The sequence below is a fragment of the Kogia breviceps genome, chromosome 15 (assembly GCF_026419965.1).
Source record: "Kogia breviceps isolate mKogBre1 chromosome 15, mKogBre1 haplotype 1, whole genome shotgun sequence".
Classification (NCBI taxonomy): Eukaryota; Metazoa; Chordata; class Mammalia; order Artiodactyla; family Physeteridae; genus Kogia; species Kogia breviceps.
In genome coordinates this window covers 40,472,465-40,486,707 of record NC_081324.1, presented here as the reverse complement: position 1 = coordinate 40,486,707, position 14,243 = coordinate 40,472,465, and the positions used below count along the sequence as shown (strand labels likewise).

General features: G+C 37.1%; 1 protein-coding gene across 5 annotated transcripts in view; it reads left to right on the top strand.

The window, feature by feature from the left end:
- The window catches only part of GALNT1 (polypeptide N-acetylgalactosaminyltransferase 1), a 123,468-nt gene that overhangs the window by 90,623 nt on the left and 18,602 nt on the right, over positions 1 to 14,243 (top strand). For all 5 annotated transcript variants that reach the window (XM_067016022.1, XM_067016020.1, XM_067016021.1 and 2 more), the window contains 5 exons: positions 675 to 882; positions 5,319 to 5,489; positions 7,598 to 7,715; positions 9,193 to 9,373; positions 10,246 to 10,385. In XM_067016022.1, coding sequence (XP_066872123.1) covers positions 675 to 882; positions 5,319 to 5,489; positions 7,598 to 7,715; positions 9,193 to 9,373; positions 10,246 to 10,385 — 818 coding nt within the window. The remainder of the gene's footprint in view (positions 1 to 674; positions 883 to 5,318; positions 5,490 to 7,597; positions 7,716 to 9,192; positions 9,374 to 10,245; positions 10,386 to 14,243) is intronic.

Sequence of the window (14,243 nt, the reverse complement as noted above, 5' to 3'; positions counted from 1 at the left end):
AGCTGCTGATTTCATCACCCATTCACTCTCCCTTTCTCTTTTCCTCTTCAATTGCCTGCCCTTCCCTCTGGAAACCTTTTTTACTTAGACCGACCTGTCTGGTTAGGGTTCTGTTTGGTCTTGCAGCTCCAGTCCAGCATTCTCATCTAGCTTGACCTCATTTCCCACCTTCTGAAAAAGAACTACATAGTCAGAGACTGTGATAATCTATAGGACAATTTGTTTCTGCCTTTGAAGAAACCCCACAATTTTCCAAACTCTAACAGCTATTGCGTATTGTGTTCTTTCTCTCTATTGAGGTCTGGATTTAATTCTCTTGAACTGCCTTCTTTCTGTTTCTGATCCTTAAGCATGATTAGAGAAAAGGAGAATTGAGCCTGATGGAGAGCTGCTTAGAGAAGTGTGGTAACGTGCCTTTGACTGAGCCTGAGCCCAGAGGCTCTCCCCTAATTCTTCGTGTAACAAAGGAGAGGCAGTTCTGGTACATTCTCTCAGGAAATAAAAAGGCTTCCTAAGTGAAACGGGTTTGTGAGTCAGGGAGCCTCACTGAAAGTGCTCAGTAGGTATGTGTTGAATGAATATTGCAAACCAAAATTGCCTTCCATCTGGATAATGCCAGCTCACAATTTTTTCATGTTATTTTTTAAATTTCGTTTTGTTTTATTAATTTTCAGACTTTTTGAAAAGACCTCTAGAGAGTTATGTGAAAAAATTAAAAGTACCAGTTCACGTAATTCGAATGGAGCAACGTTCTGGATTGATCAGAGCTAGGTTAAAAGGAGCTGCAGTGTCTAAAGGCCAAGTGATCACCTTTTTAGATGCTCACTGTGAATGTACAGTGGGGTGGCTGGAGCCGCTCTTAGCCAGGATCAAACATGACAGGTAATTTTCTGGAGTCTATAAATTGTTTTCAGTGCATTTGTCCTAAACTATGGTAAGTTGCAAAATTCCATGCTTTTAAATAAATATAAAAATACATTCCTTTAAAATACCCATGAAGAGTACTCTAAACTAAATATGAATAAGACCATGTTCTAAAGTCTGGAAGGAATGTTTGCAGACTGTGTTGGTAATGAGGATGGATTAGGAAACATGTTAGGATGTATACTATATGCTCTTTTTACTAAACGGGAGCAGAACAGATAGACACGGATCTCAGGGAAGGTAGGATAAAGCCCTTTACTTGTCCCTGCTCTCTAAGGCTGAGACTGGGGCGCGAGCATGTCATCTCCTCTCTGTCCGCATCCTTACTGGGACTGTATCTTCAGCCTGTAGCACAAAGTAGAGGGGAGGTACACACTGTCTCCTGAAATGCTTGACTGTATATGGAAAAGGACTGTAATCTTGGATAATACAGGTAGAACCATTGGGAGCAGGGCAAGCTCATGGTTGTAGTCTTTCATGATGCATAATTTTCAAAGAATTACCTACTGCTGGGCTTGGCCTTAGCTCCTAGATATGAGGAGACAACCTAACTTCAGTCTGCAAGACCTATGTTAGTTGAATTTCTGCTTGTCCATGAAGTTTGAACCAGAGGCTATCTGTGTCAACTTAACATTAAGGTTTAGATTTCAGCAGGGTAAACTTTTACTAGTCACATAGAGCATAGTGGGAGCCAAAGTCATTGCATCTATTCTGTTTGTAAGCAAATGCTGGACCTACATCTCCGCCCACCCCCCACCCCCCACCCCCATTTTTTTTTTGGGCCGTGCCACCCGGCATGTGGGATCTTAGTTCCCTGACCTGGGATTGAACCTATGCCCCCTGCATTAGGAGCATGGAGTCTTAACCACTGGACCGCCAAGGAAGTCCCCATCTCTCCCCTTTCAAAGATGAATTGCCTGGGCAATGAGAAGATACAGTAGCTTTACGAAGAAGAACACTGCCTGAAGAAGAACACTGCCTGAAGAAGAACACTGCCTGAAGAAGAAATAGGATATTTCTGTAAATTGTTTTCTATATGTAACAGATGACTGATTTAGGAAGTGTTTGCTTGTGTAAAGACAATGTGTAACCTTTATGAAGCAGGAGCCTGGACCCATGAGAAAGCAATGTGAGATGATGACAGAAATATGAAAGGGAAATTGGCTGAAATAACAACCACAACATCTTCCATTTGGGCTTGTGTGGTAGATTAGGTATCCTGAATAATGTTTCCAACTGAAAAAGCTAAGTGCTGGATAAATACAAAACACATTTTTTTAAAAAGATTTATTTATTATTTATTTCATTTATTTTTGGCTGCGTCGGGTCTTAGTTGTAGCACGCAGGATCTTCATCGAGGCACGCAGGATTTTTCATTGCGGCTCATGGCCTTCTCTCTAGTTGTGGCATGCAGGTTTTTCTCTCTGTAGTTGTGGCGCACGGGCTCCAGAGCACGTGTGCTCTGTAGTTTGCGGCATGTAGTCTCTCTAGTAGAGGCGCGAGAGCTCAGTATTTGTGGCATGCGGGCTTAGTTGCCCTGCAGCATGTGGGGTCTTAGTTCCCTGACCAGGGTTCAAACCTATGTCCCCTGCATTGTAAGGTGGATTCTTCACCACTGGACCACCAGGGAAGTCCCAAAAAAAACATTTTTAAATGCATCACCAAGTTGGCAGCAAAGTAAGAAATTTTGCAGATCTCAGAACAAAGTGCGAACAAGTAAAGCAGTCTGGGCACTAAAGCCAGCTTTCACTTATAGGGTTTCTGCTGAACTTAGGGGCACTGAGCTTCTGCCTTGAAAGACAAACAGGTGGGAGGATGGGAGCCAAGGCCTGGGCCCTGCCTGCAGTGGGAAGACGAATAGCAAACACTTGTATAAAGCTAGGCTCCTGACGTCTGTACTTCTGTGTTAGAATGAGAAATGAATCCCACCACACCAAAGACAACTTGGCTGTTTCAACCTTGGTATGGGGTGGAGGAGGGGTCAGATCTCCCCTAAGAATTTGTAAGCAGAACAGAGAAAAGGGGTACCAATTCAGCTCTTTTTATGAGACTAGTATAACCTTGATATGAAACCAGAAGAGATGTGGAAAATTACTCAAACCCACTCATGAACGCTAATACGAAAATCTCACAGACAAGCAAACTGAATCCAACTGAGATTTATTACTATATCAACATATATATATATTTATATATATATAAGTAAAACACATAACATCAATATATGTAACATATCATTACTACTTGGTTTAGTGTAATATTACAAAACCAATTCATATACTATACTAACATATTTCTGACACTTTGATTAAAACTGTAATCACTTTAGTAGATACAGAAAAAAGTGTTCATTTATGATTAAAATGAACATTGATTTATGATTAAAAATACTTAGTAAACTTATAGAATGGAAATTTACGAATTTAAGAAGCTAAACTAATTTAATTTAACTACACACACACACCCCCCCTTAACTAGCAAACATCATAAAAATAGAGAAATGCAGAAAGTATTTTTGGAAGATATTGCACAAGATAAGAATGCCCTGAATTATTACTGTTACTCAGTATTATTAGAAGCCTTAGATTTTCCAATAATATAAGAAATAAATAAAGGGTATAAGAATTAGAAAGGAAAAAAACAAGTGCTGTCAATTGAAAAGGATGTGTTTTTTACAAAGAAAAGTAAACTATACACAAAGTAGTAGAAATAATATGAATTTAGCAGTGTAGCCAAACATAAGATCACCATAGAAAAGTCAGTTGCCTTCTCCATACCAGCAGGAAGAGTTAGAAAATACAATGTAAAAAGAAGAAAAGAAATGAAACCATTTATAATAGCAATGGAAATCATAGGCTATAATTAGGAATGTGTTTAACAAATGATGCATGAAATAGAAAACTGTTGAAATTCATTGGAAAATAATCTGAGCAGAGAGAAGGATAATGTTCATGGATAGAAAAGTCAATATAAAAATGTCATTTCTCTCCACATTGATCTATATAAATTCAATGTGTTTCTAATTGAAAATCTCAACAGAATTTTCTTGGAGAAACTGGCTGATTCTAACATTTATCTGGAAATACACATTTTTAAAAATAGCTAAAATACCCCTGAAAAAGAGGAGTCAGGTACAACTGGGCCTGCCCTACTAGACATCAAGACTTAATTTTAAAGCTGCTTTAATTGTGGCAGTGACGTATTGATGCAGGAATTCACAAGTAGACTAGTGAAACAGAGCCACTCCATGTTTCTATGAAAACTTGATTTATGACAGAGCAGCCACTTATGATTACAGCAGAAGAAAAAAAAAGACCATTAGATAAATAGTGCTAGAAAAATTGGTCATCCATAAGGAAAATAATCGAAGTTGGATACTTACTGCATGTAATACCCAAAATCAATTTCATAAGGATTAAAGATAAATATGAAAGGCAAAAATATAATTCTTTTTGAAGATAACATGGGAGAATATCTTTATGATTTGGGAGTAAGGAAAGATTTCTCAAATAAGACACCAGTAAGATGGGGAGGATATCACATACTCTAAAATGTGGCTCCCAAGGGCTCTGAGCAGAGGGCACTGTTTCTTAGAAGGGGCTGTGGGCATGTGTGTTTTCTCAAGTTTATAAAAATCACAATACCAAAAGAAAAATATTTCAGAGTGCGTGTTCAGACAATTTGTATGAAGAAATACAAACTGCAGGAAAAATACTCTCTCTAATCATTAGAAAAGATAAATTTTTAAAATCCAGAGATACTATGTAACATTATTATAGTAACAGAATTGCAAGAAAATAGCATCCAAAGTTGATAGTATTATAAGGAATCTGTATATACATATATATATAACACTTTTGGAAAGAAGTTATGAGTAGTGCCACAAAAAGTTCTTTCCTTTAAATTCACTTATCTCACTCCTGGAAGTTCACTCTTAAAGCAAAAGTGAAATATTGTGTATATGAACATGGTCACTTAGTATCTTAATAGCAAAAATCTATAAGAAACACAAATGTCCAGAAGTCATTTATTAAGAAAGTCATTAGCTTAAAATTATTAAATATGTAGTCATTAGAATTATTAAATATAGTCATTAAAAGTTATTTTTGAATACTATAGAAATATTTGAAGTACTTTTACATGTGGCAAATATATAAAAGTATGAATGGAAGAGGGATGGAAGGTTATTTTCAATAAGTTATAAATAAATATGATAAATAATTATGATGCTAGCTTGGTAGGATATAGCAGGGAATTTTTTCACCATTGTCCTTAACATAATAGAATGTATTTTTATTTTTAAAACACTTAGTATACACTTGTTATATAGTTGTTACGATAGCCCTCAAAAAAGAAGGTTTTAAAAGGTTTTTAATTTGCTTTTATGATTTTAGGAAGACAGTGGTCTGTCCTATCATTGATGTGATCAGTGATGATACTTTTGAGTACATGGCAGGTTCTGACATGACCTATGGTGGATTCAACTGGAAGCTCAATTTTCGCTGGTATCCTGTTCCCCAAAGAGAAATGGACAGAAGGAAAGGTGATCGAACTCTTCCTGTGAGGTAAGTGATTTGTCAAACATTTTCCCTAATGTGTTATTGGCAGGGGATTGTGAAGCTTTGGGGATCATATTAGAAGGATTATACGTGTATTTTGAAAGACATGAAGGATTTGTGCACCATATATATAGTTAAGAGCCATCTTTCATGTATATCATTATTTCAAAGAGGGATTTTTTTCCTCTGATGAATTAATAAAATTCGAATTTTTCATTTCTATAAATCTACTGCCTGTGAGAAATGATGGTGACATGCATATGTTCTTTCATTCCTATGTGAACAACATTTTGCAAATCTATAATTTATGCTTTAATTCAGTTGTTAGGGATAATAATATTTAACTTAAACCATCCCTTAATTAATTATAAGTGCCAATATGTGAAAATAATACCTAAAACTGGGTAGTAAAATGTAAAATGTAAGATTTTAAATTCAGACAGGTAGCATCTGATAAGGTTAGAAAAAGCTTGTTTCAAATATAAAAATAACTAGAATTGACAAAAGTATAAAAAAGGATTTCCATTAATGCATTTCTGCTTTTTCTTTTGTTCTATATTTGGTCTTACATAGATTTTTTTCAGAAAGGGATAAAAACCTTCATGCTATTCAGGACCTTTAGATGGAGACCTTGAGCCTCCTGAGCCATCCTAGGATTCCAGTTGCATCGGCTGCTGCTTCTGTAGTAATTGAGAGTTCCTGCAGCACCAGGCTTTTTAGCCTTCCCCTCTCCCGGGGAGGAGAAGGCTTCCCACATCTGTCTTCCTTTGAATTAAGTCCAGTTCTGACAAAGTTGAAGAGAGGTTTCACTAATTCTATGCTCTTTCTCCCTAGCCAGCCCGAGTCCTTTCCTTAGTAAAGGGACTTTTCCACTGTTTTGGTGACAGTTCTAATCACCATCTAAACCAGGGGTCACTAAACATTCCATACATGATGGACTTCTTTGAAAAATCTGATAAAAGCTTTGAGTCTTCTCTGAAGTGGGACTGGGGGTGGGAGGCAGGGATGCACATGTGCAAACAGAAGGGTTTACATACAAGTCTAGGAAATTTAGAGAGATCCCCAAACCTAGGTCAAGAAACTCCTGCACTAAATGATAATGCTGTCAGCCTATTTCCTTTGACTCCTAGGATATTAGACTTTCTCATTCTTTTTTCTCTTCTAAAATCAAAGTAAGTCCTAACTTCTTTGTGGAAACAACTATTTCTACTGGAAAAGCAAATGCTGCCACCCTTACCAGTGCATATGGAATGAGTGTGTTTAGGGCTACATAGGTAGCCAGTTCATCCTAAAATATGATCCCCATAGTGGTCTCTGTCCCTGGAACTTAACTATGGTCTCCTAGTTGGAACCCAATTTTTCCCCATATTCATTCTTCAAGGAAACCAATATTTGGTATTCATTTATTTAAATCCTCCTTCATTATAATTTCTCTGCTTAATTCTACCTATTCCCACCCACTCTACATACCTAGGCCATGTTTTGAGGCAGAGAATTTACCATACTTGGTCAGGATGATGATCTCCTTACTTAGGAGGAGTATGTTGATTTTATTCTGTACTTCATCTCCTTCCTTAAAGGTTGAGGTAAAGGGCTGCATTGCTTTCGTCCTGTTTAGTCTTACATCTTTGCAATATTTGCCACCCCTTAGAACCTGGCGTGTTAGAGCTGCTAACATGAGTGTAGTTGGTTAATGTGGTCAACTGCATTTATGGTTGCTTGGAACTATAGAGTAGATACACAGTCAGATGGAGAGGATTATGACAAATAGCTTCAGTTTAAGGAGTTTGGGATAGAAGCTCAGTCAGGACCTGAGGATCAAGAAAGGTACTGAAGACAGTAAGAGCCCTTGGGACTGGGCAGGGAAGGGTGTCCAGGCATAGAAGGGTGTCTAGGCAGAGAAGGATGTCCAGGTAGGAGCTGTGACAGCACGACTGGGGTGCAGGTCCAGCATAAAAACAAAGAAAGCCCTGGGAGCCTGTGAAAGTTTCTGAGGAGTGTGAGAATAAGCATTATTCTGTAGTTACAGTTATAAAACTACTTTTAAAAACAAAAACTGATAATAAATTTTAAATTGTTACAATTAACGGTATAGTATTATGATTGAATTTCAGAACACCTACAATGGCAGGAGGCCTTTTTTCAATAGACAGAGATTACTTTCAGGAAATTGGAACATATGATGCTGGAATGGATATTTGGGGAGGAGAAAACCTAGAAATTTCCTTTAGGGTAAGTTCCCTTTGAAAAAAGTAAATCTGTATAACCTCAAATATGGATATGCTTTAAATATTTATGTTATCTCTAAATAAAAATTAAAAAGTGAATTTAATACAAGTTTAATCAGACTTCACAGCCTTCAGCCCATAAAAAGTTTGGTGATACTATTAAAGGTTCATTATAAACTATTTTAAGCAAATAATTCAGTTATATTACTAGTCCACCTGTAAAACTTATATAAGATTCCCCTGTTGTCTTTGTTACTTTCAAGGAAGTAATTCAAACTCTAAAAATAAACAAAAATAACACATAGTTTGTAGATGCTAGTTTGTTACTTAACTGCCAAAAACATAATTTCACTTTCTTTAATATGCTTTGTCCTGGTTTGAAAATTGTTTTCTCTTATTTAAACCTGGTCACTTTACCAGCTTTATATTTTTCCCCATAAAAAGAAAAAGGCAAAAGAATTCTGAAATTATTCTAAATTAATGTAACCCAATCAACCTTAAGTCTTATGCATTTCCTGTTCACAAAAAACAACATATTTTTAAAATGACATGGTGTATTTCTGAAAATAATGAACTTTAGACACATGGCCTATAGTGGAAATCACACTGAACTGCACTGAAGTCTAACCCAGCTAGCTTGCTGTGTTCCTGGTAGATAGCTTTGCTCTTTATAAAAGGAGAGGTTTGAACTCCAGATCATCTTGGAGATCCTACTTAGCTGTATCACTTTATGATCCTGTGAAAATGTTAAGGTAGGCACACAGAATATTTAACAAAATCAAAATTTTTCAAAATGTATTTAATTGAAAATAGATTTTTTGACTTACTGAAAAATGTATTTTGAAAGGATAATTTCGTTAAGGATGTGAAACCACAGTTAATGATCTTTCTTTTACCCCTTTTTTGTTTTTATTCTCACAAACACCATAGAGTGTGCTCTCACTGTCCACTGAATAACTCACAAGTAATGAAGTTTAGATTCCTAGGTTCTGTTTAATGTACAGGTTGTGACAGGTTTGGAGAAGGAGGAACAGATAGGACTCTGGCTGAATACTTCATGGTCCAAGTTTTTTGACCACGAACCATATTAATAAATATACACACAACCCATAATATAAACATTTCATGAAACAGTATGTCCTTGTTAGTACTGGTTGCAATTAATCAAATTTGAATTTTATGACCCTTGTAAGAGTGACGGCCTGCAGTTAGAGATATACTGCTGTGGACCTCAAGTCTTTTCTGTATTTTGCATTTACCTATCTTTCTGAATTTAACCTTCAGCTTCTGGTTTGATCAGAACCAAATATTGAGGAAGCTCTGGCTTTGGGACCATATAGCAGGAGCTCCACTGTACGCCCTTGATTCTGTGAAATTCCAGCTATGAAACTCAATAGATGTGAACCGTTTTTTTTTTTTTTTTTTTTTTTTTTTAATAATTATCAGTGTTTAAAACTGGTCTTCTTTGCTGTTGTTTTCAGATTTGGCAGTGTGGAGGAACTTTGGAGATTGTTACTTGCTCACATGTTGGACATGTGTTTCGGAAAGCTACACCCTACACGTTTCCAGGAGGCACAGGGCAGATTATCAATAAAAATAACAGACGACTTGCAGAAGTGTGGATGGATGAATTCAAGAATTTCTTCTATATAATTTCTCCAGGTTAGCATTATTATGCATTAGAAATACAAAACTAACTTTCTTGGTCTGATCCTAATGCATTCTGAAGAGATATAAGAAGGAGTGGAAGAGAACCTCTGAGCAGAAGCAAGACACCTACCTCATAGGTTGTTGTAAGGAGTAAAGGAAGTCACATACAGTATAGAAGTTGCTTAGCAGAATGGCTGGTGTGTGTCATTAACAATAACAATACATGATCCAGTCTTGCAGAAGGCACTATTGGTCCAGGTGCTTTCCATGTTCTTTTTTTTTTTTAAACCTAACTGCAACATTTAACATGTATATGAAAGCGTCAAGTATTTCAAGGCCAGTGCAGAGCCCTGTAACATGCCTCCAGGAACTTCTCTCCAGGAGTTTTTCTCTGCTCTTCTGAGTTTTGTGGCAACAGCTGTTCCATCAGCTATAAATCTGCCTGGCATTGTTACCATTCCATCCTCTTCCAATCACCACAAGACTGTGCAGTGGCAGCACACACAATTCATTGAGCTGTGAGAGAGAAACCTGACTGGAAACAATTGCTCTGTTTAACCTCTGTTTCATATTTGGGCAAAATTGGTCTTTATTTTTGTTTTTGCCTTAACAAATATTAAACTTTTCTGACCCCATATAACTTACATTTGTGTGTAATATTATTAGCATGTATATCGTTCTCAGATAAATTTAATTTTTCTTTGAAAAACACATATATTTCCTTGTTTTATACTTTGGGAGGTGTATTTATGGTATGTCACTTGTGTAGTCACACATCACCAAAATGATACTACTTTTCCTGTTTGGCTTTTTAGATGCAATATATAAATGGAAATGTGTTACCTAATGGAACATTAATAATTCAGTCACATTTCTTTTAACAGGTGTTACAAAGGTAGATTATGGAGATATATCATCAAGACTTGGTCTAAGACACAAACTCCAATGCAGACCTTTCTCTTGGTACCTAGAGAATATTTATCCTGATTCTCAGATTCCACGTCACTATTTCTCTTTGGGAGAGGTAAAAAAAAAAAAAAAAAATATATATATATATATATATATATATATATATATATTCTGTGTGGTTATTATGTTCTCACTGATTTATAAAAAAGAATAGAGGTTAAACTTCTAACAAGGGAGTACCTTCGTATTAAAGTTACCTCAAATGTGAGAAAGTTCTTGTTGAAGCAGTCTACCTTATTAATTTTTTATCATGTTGTATTTTTAAAAATAAGAATGCTCTACCTCTCACCTTTCACAGTTGGACTTTTGTTACAGTATATTAGTGTCTTTGATAGACTTCTTATTTTAACAAACTGGCCCATTTAGTTGAAACCATATATTCCTAAAGCTAATGTCCTAGCATTAATTAGCCCAAATCAAAGTGTGAGGAACTTCAAAGTAAAGATAAATTGTAAAGAAGTGACAAGGAAACTTGAAAGACAATTTATAATAAGTTGTATTTTTAACACCCATTTATTTTCCCTTGGGAGTCCAAAATCTCAGTGTGGGCATGGAGGCTGGAAAGACTGTTGGTTAGCATGCTTACCTCTGATGATGCCTTTAGTCATTGCTTTTAGAATTCAGCAGCAGATCTTCTTGAAACTGAAATAATTTACTTATTAGTGCTTATAATTAGCCAACACAATTAGTTGTGCTTCGGAGTTTGGCCTTTTTAATCTTTGTGGGCGCCCATCGTATAGGGTCTGGTGTGAGAGAGTCTTGCCTTCTTACCTTCTGGTATAACTACCAGGATGGTCACAAGGAAGTATTTCTTGTACCCTGTCCCACTGTTTTCCTAGAATGTCGATAGCCATTCTTTCTGGTTCCTAGCCAAAGTTGTGCTCTGTGTGTAGGAAATCTAAATGGGTCCTTCTCTTTAGTCCAGGGGTCTGATCAAGTCAGGGGTTTTAGTAGTTTTATAGGGCTGTCATAATAAAATACCACTTCTGGCTTAAACACAGAAATGTATTGTCTCACAGTTCTAAAGACTAGAAATCCAAGATCAAAGTGTGGGCAGGTTTGGTTCCTTCTGAGGTCTGTGAAGAAGAATCTGTTCTCTGCCTCTTTCTAGCTTCTAGTGGTTTGCCGACAATCTTCGGTGTTCCTTGGCATGTAGAAGCGTCACCCTGATCTCTGCCTTCATCTTCACATGGCATTCTCCTGTGTATGTGTCTGTCTCCAAATTTGCCCTCTTTATAAGGACACCAGTCATATTGGATTAAGGCCTACCCTAATGACCTCGTTTTAACTTGATTACCTCTGTAAGGAACCTATCTCCAAATAATGTCACATTCTGAGGTACTGGGGGTTAGGACTCCAACATGTGAATTTGGAGGGGGGACACAGTTCAATCCATAACAAAGATTGAGCTAGGTGGGGCTGGGTTGCAGTTTTAGGGAAGACTTAGTTCACTTCTGGCTCATGTATGCTTCTTGGAGGGGTCTCTGTCTCCTCAACCCTGGAAGTTTTGCCTTTCTGAGGTTTTGAGATTAGTATACTTTAGCCTCCCACCTTGTTCAGTATGATAATCTCTATCCATGTCCATCCATGTTGCTGCAAATGGCATTATTTCATTCTTTTTTATGGCTGAGTAAGTATTCCATTGTATATATGTACCATATCTTCTTTATCCATTCATCTGTCGATGGACATTTAGGTTGCTTCCATGTCTTGGCTATTGTAAATAGTGCTGCAGTGAACACTGGGGTGCATGTATCTTTTCAAATTATAGTTTTCTCCAGATATATGACCAGTTGTGGGATTGCAAGATCATATGGCAACTCTGTTTTTAGTTTTTTGAGGAACCTCCATACTGTTTTCCATAGTGACTGCACCAATTTACATTCCCACCAACAGTGTAGGAGGGTTCCCTTTTCTCCACATCCTCTCCAGCATTTGTTATTTGTAGACTTTTTAATGATGGCCATTCTGACCAGTGTTAGGTGATACCTCACTGTAGTTTTGATTTGCATTTCTCTAATAATTAGCTATGTTGATCATCTTTTCGTGTGCCTGTTGGCCATCTGTATGTATTATTTGGAGAAATATTTATTTAGGTCTTCTGCTCATTTTTTTTTTTTTTAACATCTTTATTGGAGTATAATTGTTTTACAATAGTGTGTTAGTTTTCCCTCTACAACAAACTAAATCAGTTATACATACACACATGCTCCCACATCTCCTCCCTCTTGCATCACCCTCTCTCCCACCCTCCCTATCCCACCCCCCCAGGCGGTCACACAGCACAGAGGTGATCTCCCTGTGCTATGCAGCAGCTTCCCACCAGCTATCTAATTTACATTTGATAGTGTATATATGTCCCTGCCACTCCCCCACTTCGTCACAGCCCACCCCTCCCCCTCCCCATATCCTCAAGTCCATGCTCGAGTGAGTCTGTGTTTTATTCCCGTCCTACCACTAACCTCTTCATGACATTTTTTTCCCTTAGAGTCCATATATATGTGTTAGCATACGGTATTTGTTTTTCTCCTTCTGACTTACTTCACTCTGTATGACAGACTCCAGGTCCATCCACCTCATTATAAATAACTCAGTTTCATTTCTTTTTATGGCTGAGTAATATTCCATTGTATATATGTGCCACATCTTCTTTAAACATTCATCTGTTGATGGACACTTGGGTTGCTTCCATGTCCTGGCTATCGTAAATAGAGCTGCAATGAACATTTTGGTACATGAGTCTTTCTGAATTATAGTTTTCTCAGGGTATATTCCCAGTAGTGGGATTGCTGGGTCGTATGGTAGTTCTATTTGTAGTTTTTTAAGGAACCTCCATACTGTTCTCCATAGCGGCTGTATCAATTTACATTCCCACCAGCAGTGCAAGAGGGTTCCCTTTTCTCCACACCCTCTCCAGCATTTATTGTTTCTAGAGTTTTTGATGATGGCCAATCTGACCGGTGTGAGATGATATCTCATTGTAGTTTTGATTTGCATTTCTCTAATGATTAATGAGGTTGAGCATTTTTTCATGTGTTAGTTAGCAATCTGTATATCTTCTTTGGAGAAATGTCTATTTAGTTCTTCTGCCCATTTTTGGATTGGGTTGTTTGTTTTTTTGTTATTGAGCTGCATGAGTTTCTTATAAATTTTGGAAATTAATCCTTTGTCAGTTGCTTCATTTGCAAATATTTTCTCCCATTCTGAGGGTTGTCTTTTGGTCTTGTTTATGGTATCCTTTGCTGTGCAAAAGCTTTTAAGTTTCATTAGGTCCCATTTGTTTATTTGTGTTTTTATTTCCTTTTCTCTAGGAGATGGGTCAAAAAGGATCTTGCTGTGATTTATGTCGTATAGTGTTCTGCCTATGTTTTCCTCTAAGAGTTTGATAGTGTCTGGCCTTACATTTAGGTCTTTAACCCATTTTGAGTTTATTTTTGTGTGTGGTGTTAGGGATTGTTCTAATTTCATACTTTTACATGTAGCTGTCCAGTTTTCCCAGCACCACTTATTGAAGAGGCTGTCTTTTCTCCACTGTATATCCTTCCCTCCTTTATCAAAGATAAGGTGACCATATGTGTGTGGGTTTATCTCTGGGCTCTCTATCCTGTTCCATTGATCTATATTTCTGTTTTTGTGCCAGTACCATATTGTCTTGATTACTGTAGCCTTGTAGTAGAGTCTGAAGTCAGGGAGCCTAATTCCTCCAGCTCCATTTCTCGTTCTCAAGATTGCTTTGGCTATTCGGGGTCTTTTGTGTTTCCATACAAATTGTGAAATTTTTTGTTCTAGTTCTGTAAAAAATGCCAGTGGTAATTTGATAGGGATTGCATTGAATCGGTAGATTGCTTTGGGTAGTATAGTCATTTTCACAATGTTGATTCTTCCAATCCAAGAACATGGTATATTTCTCCAC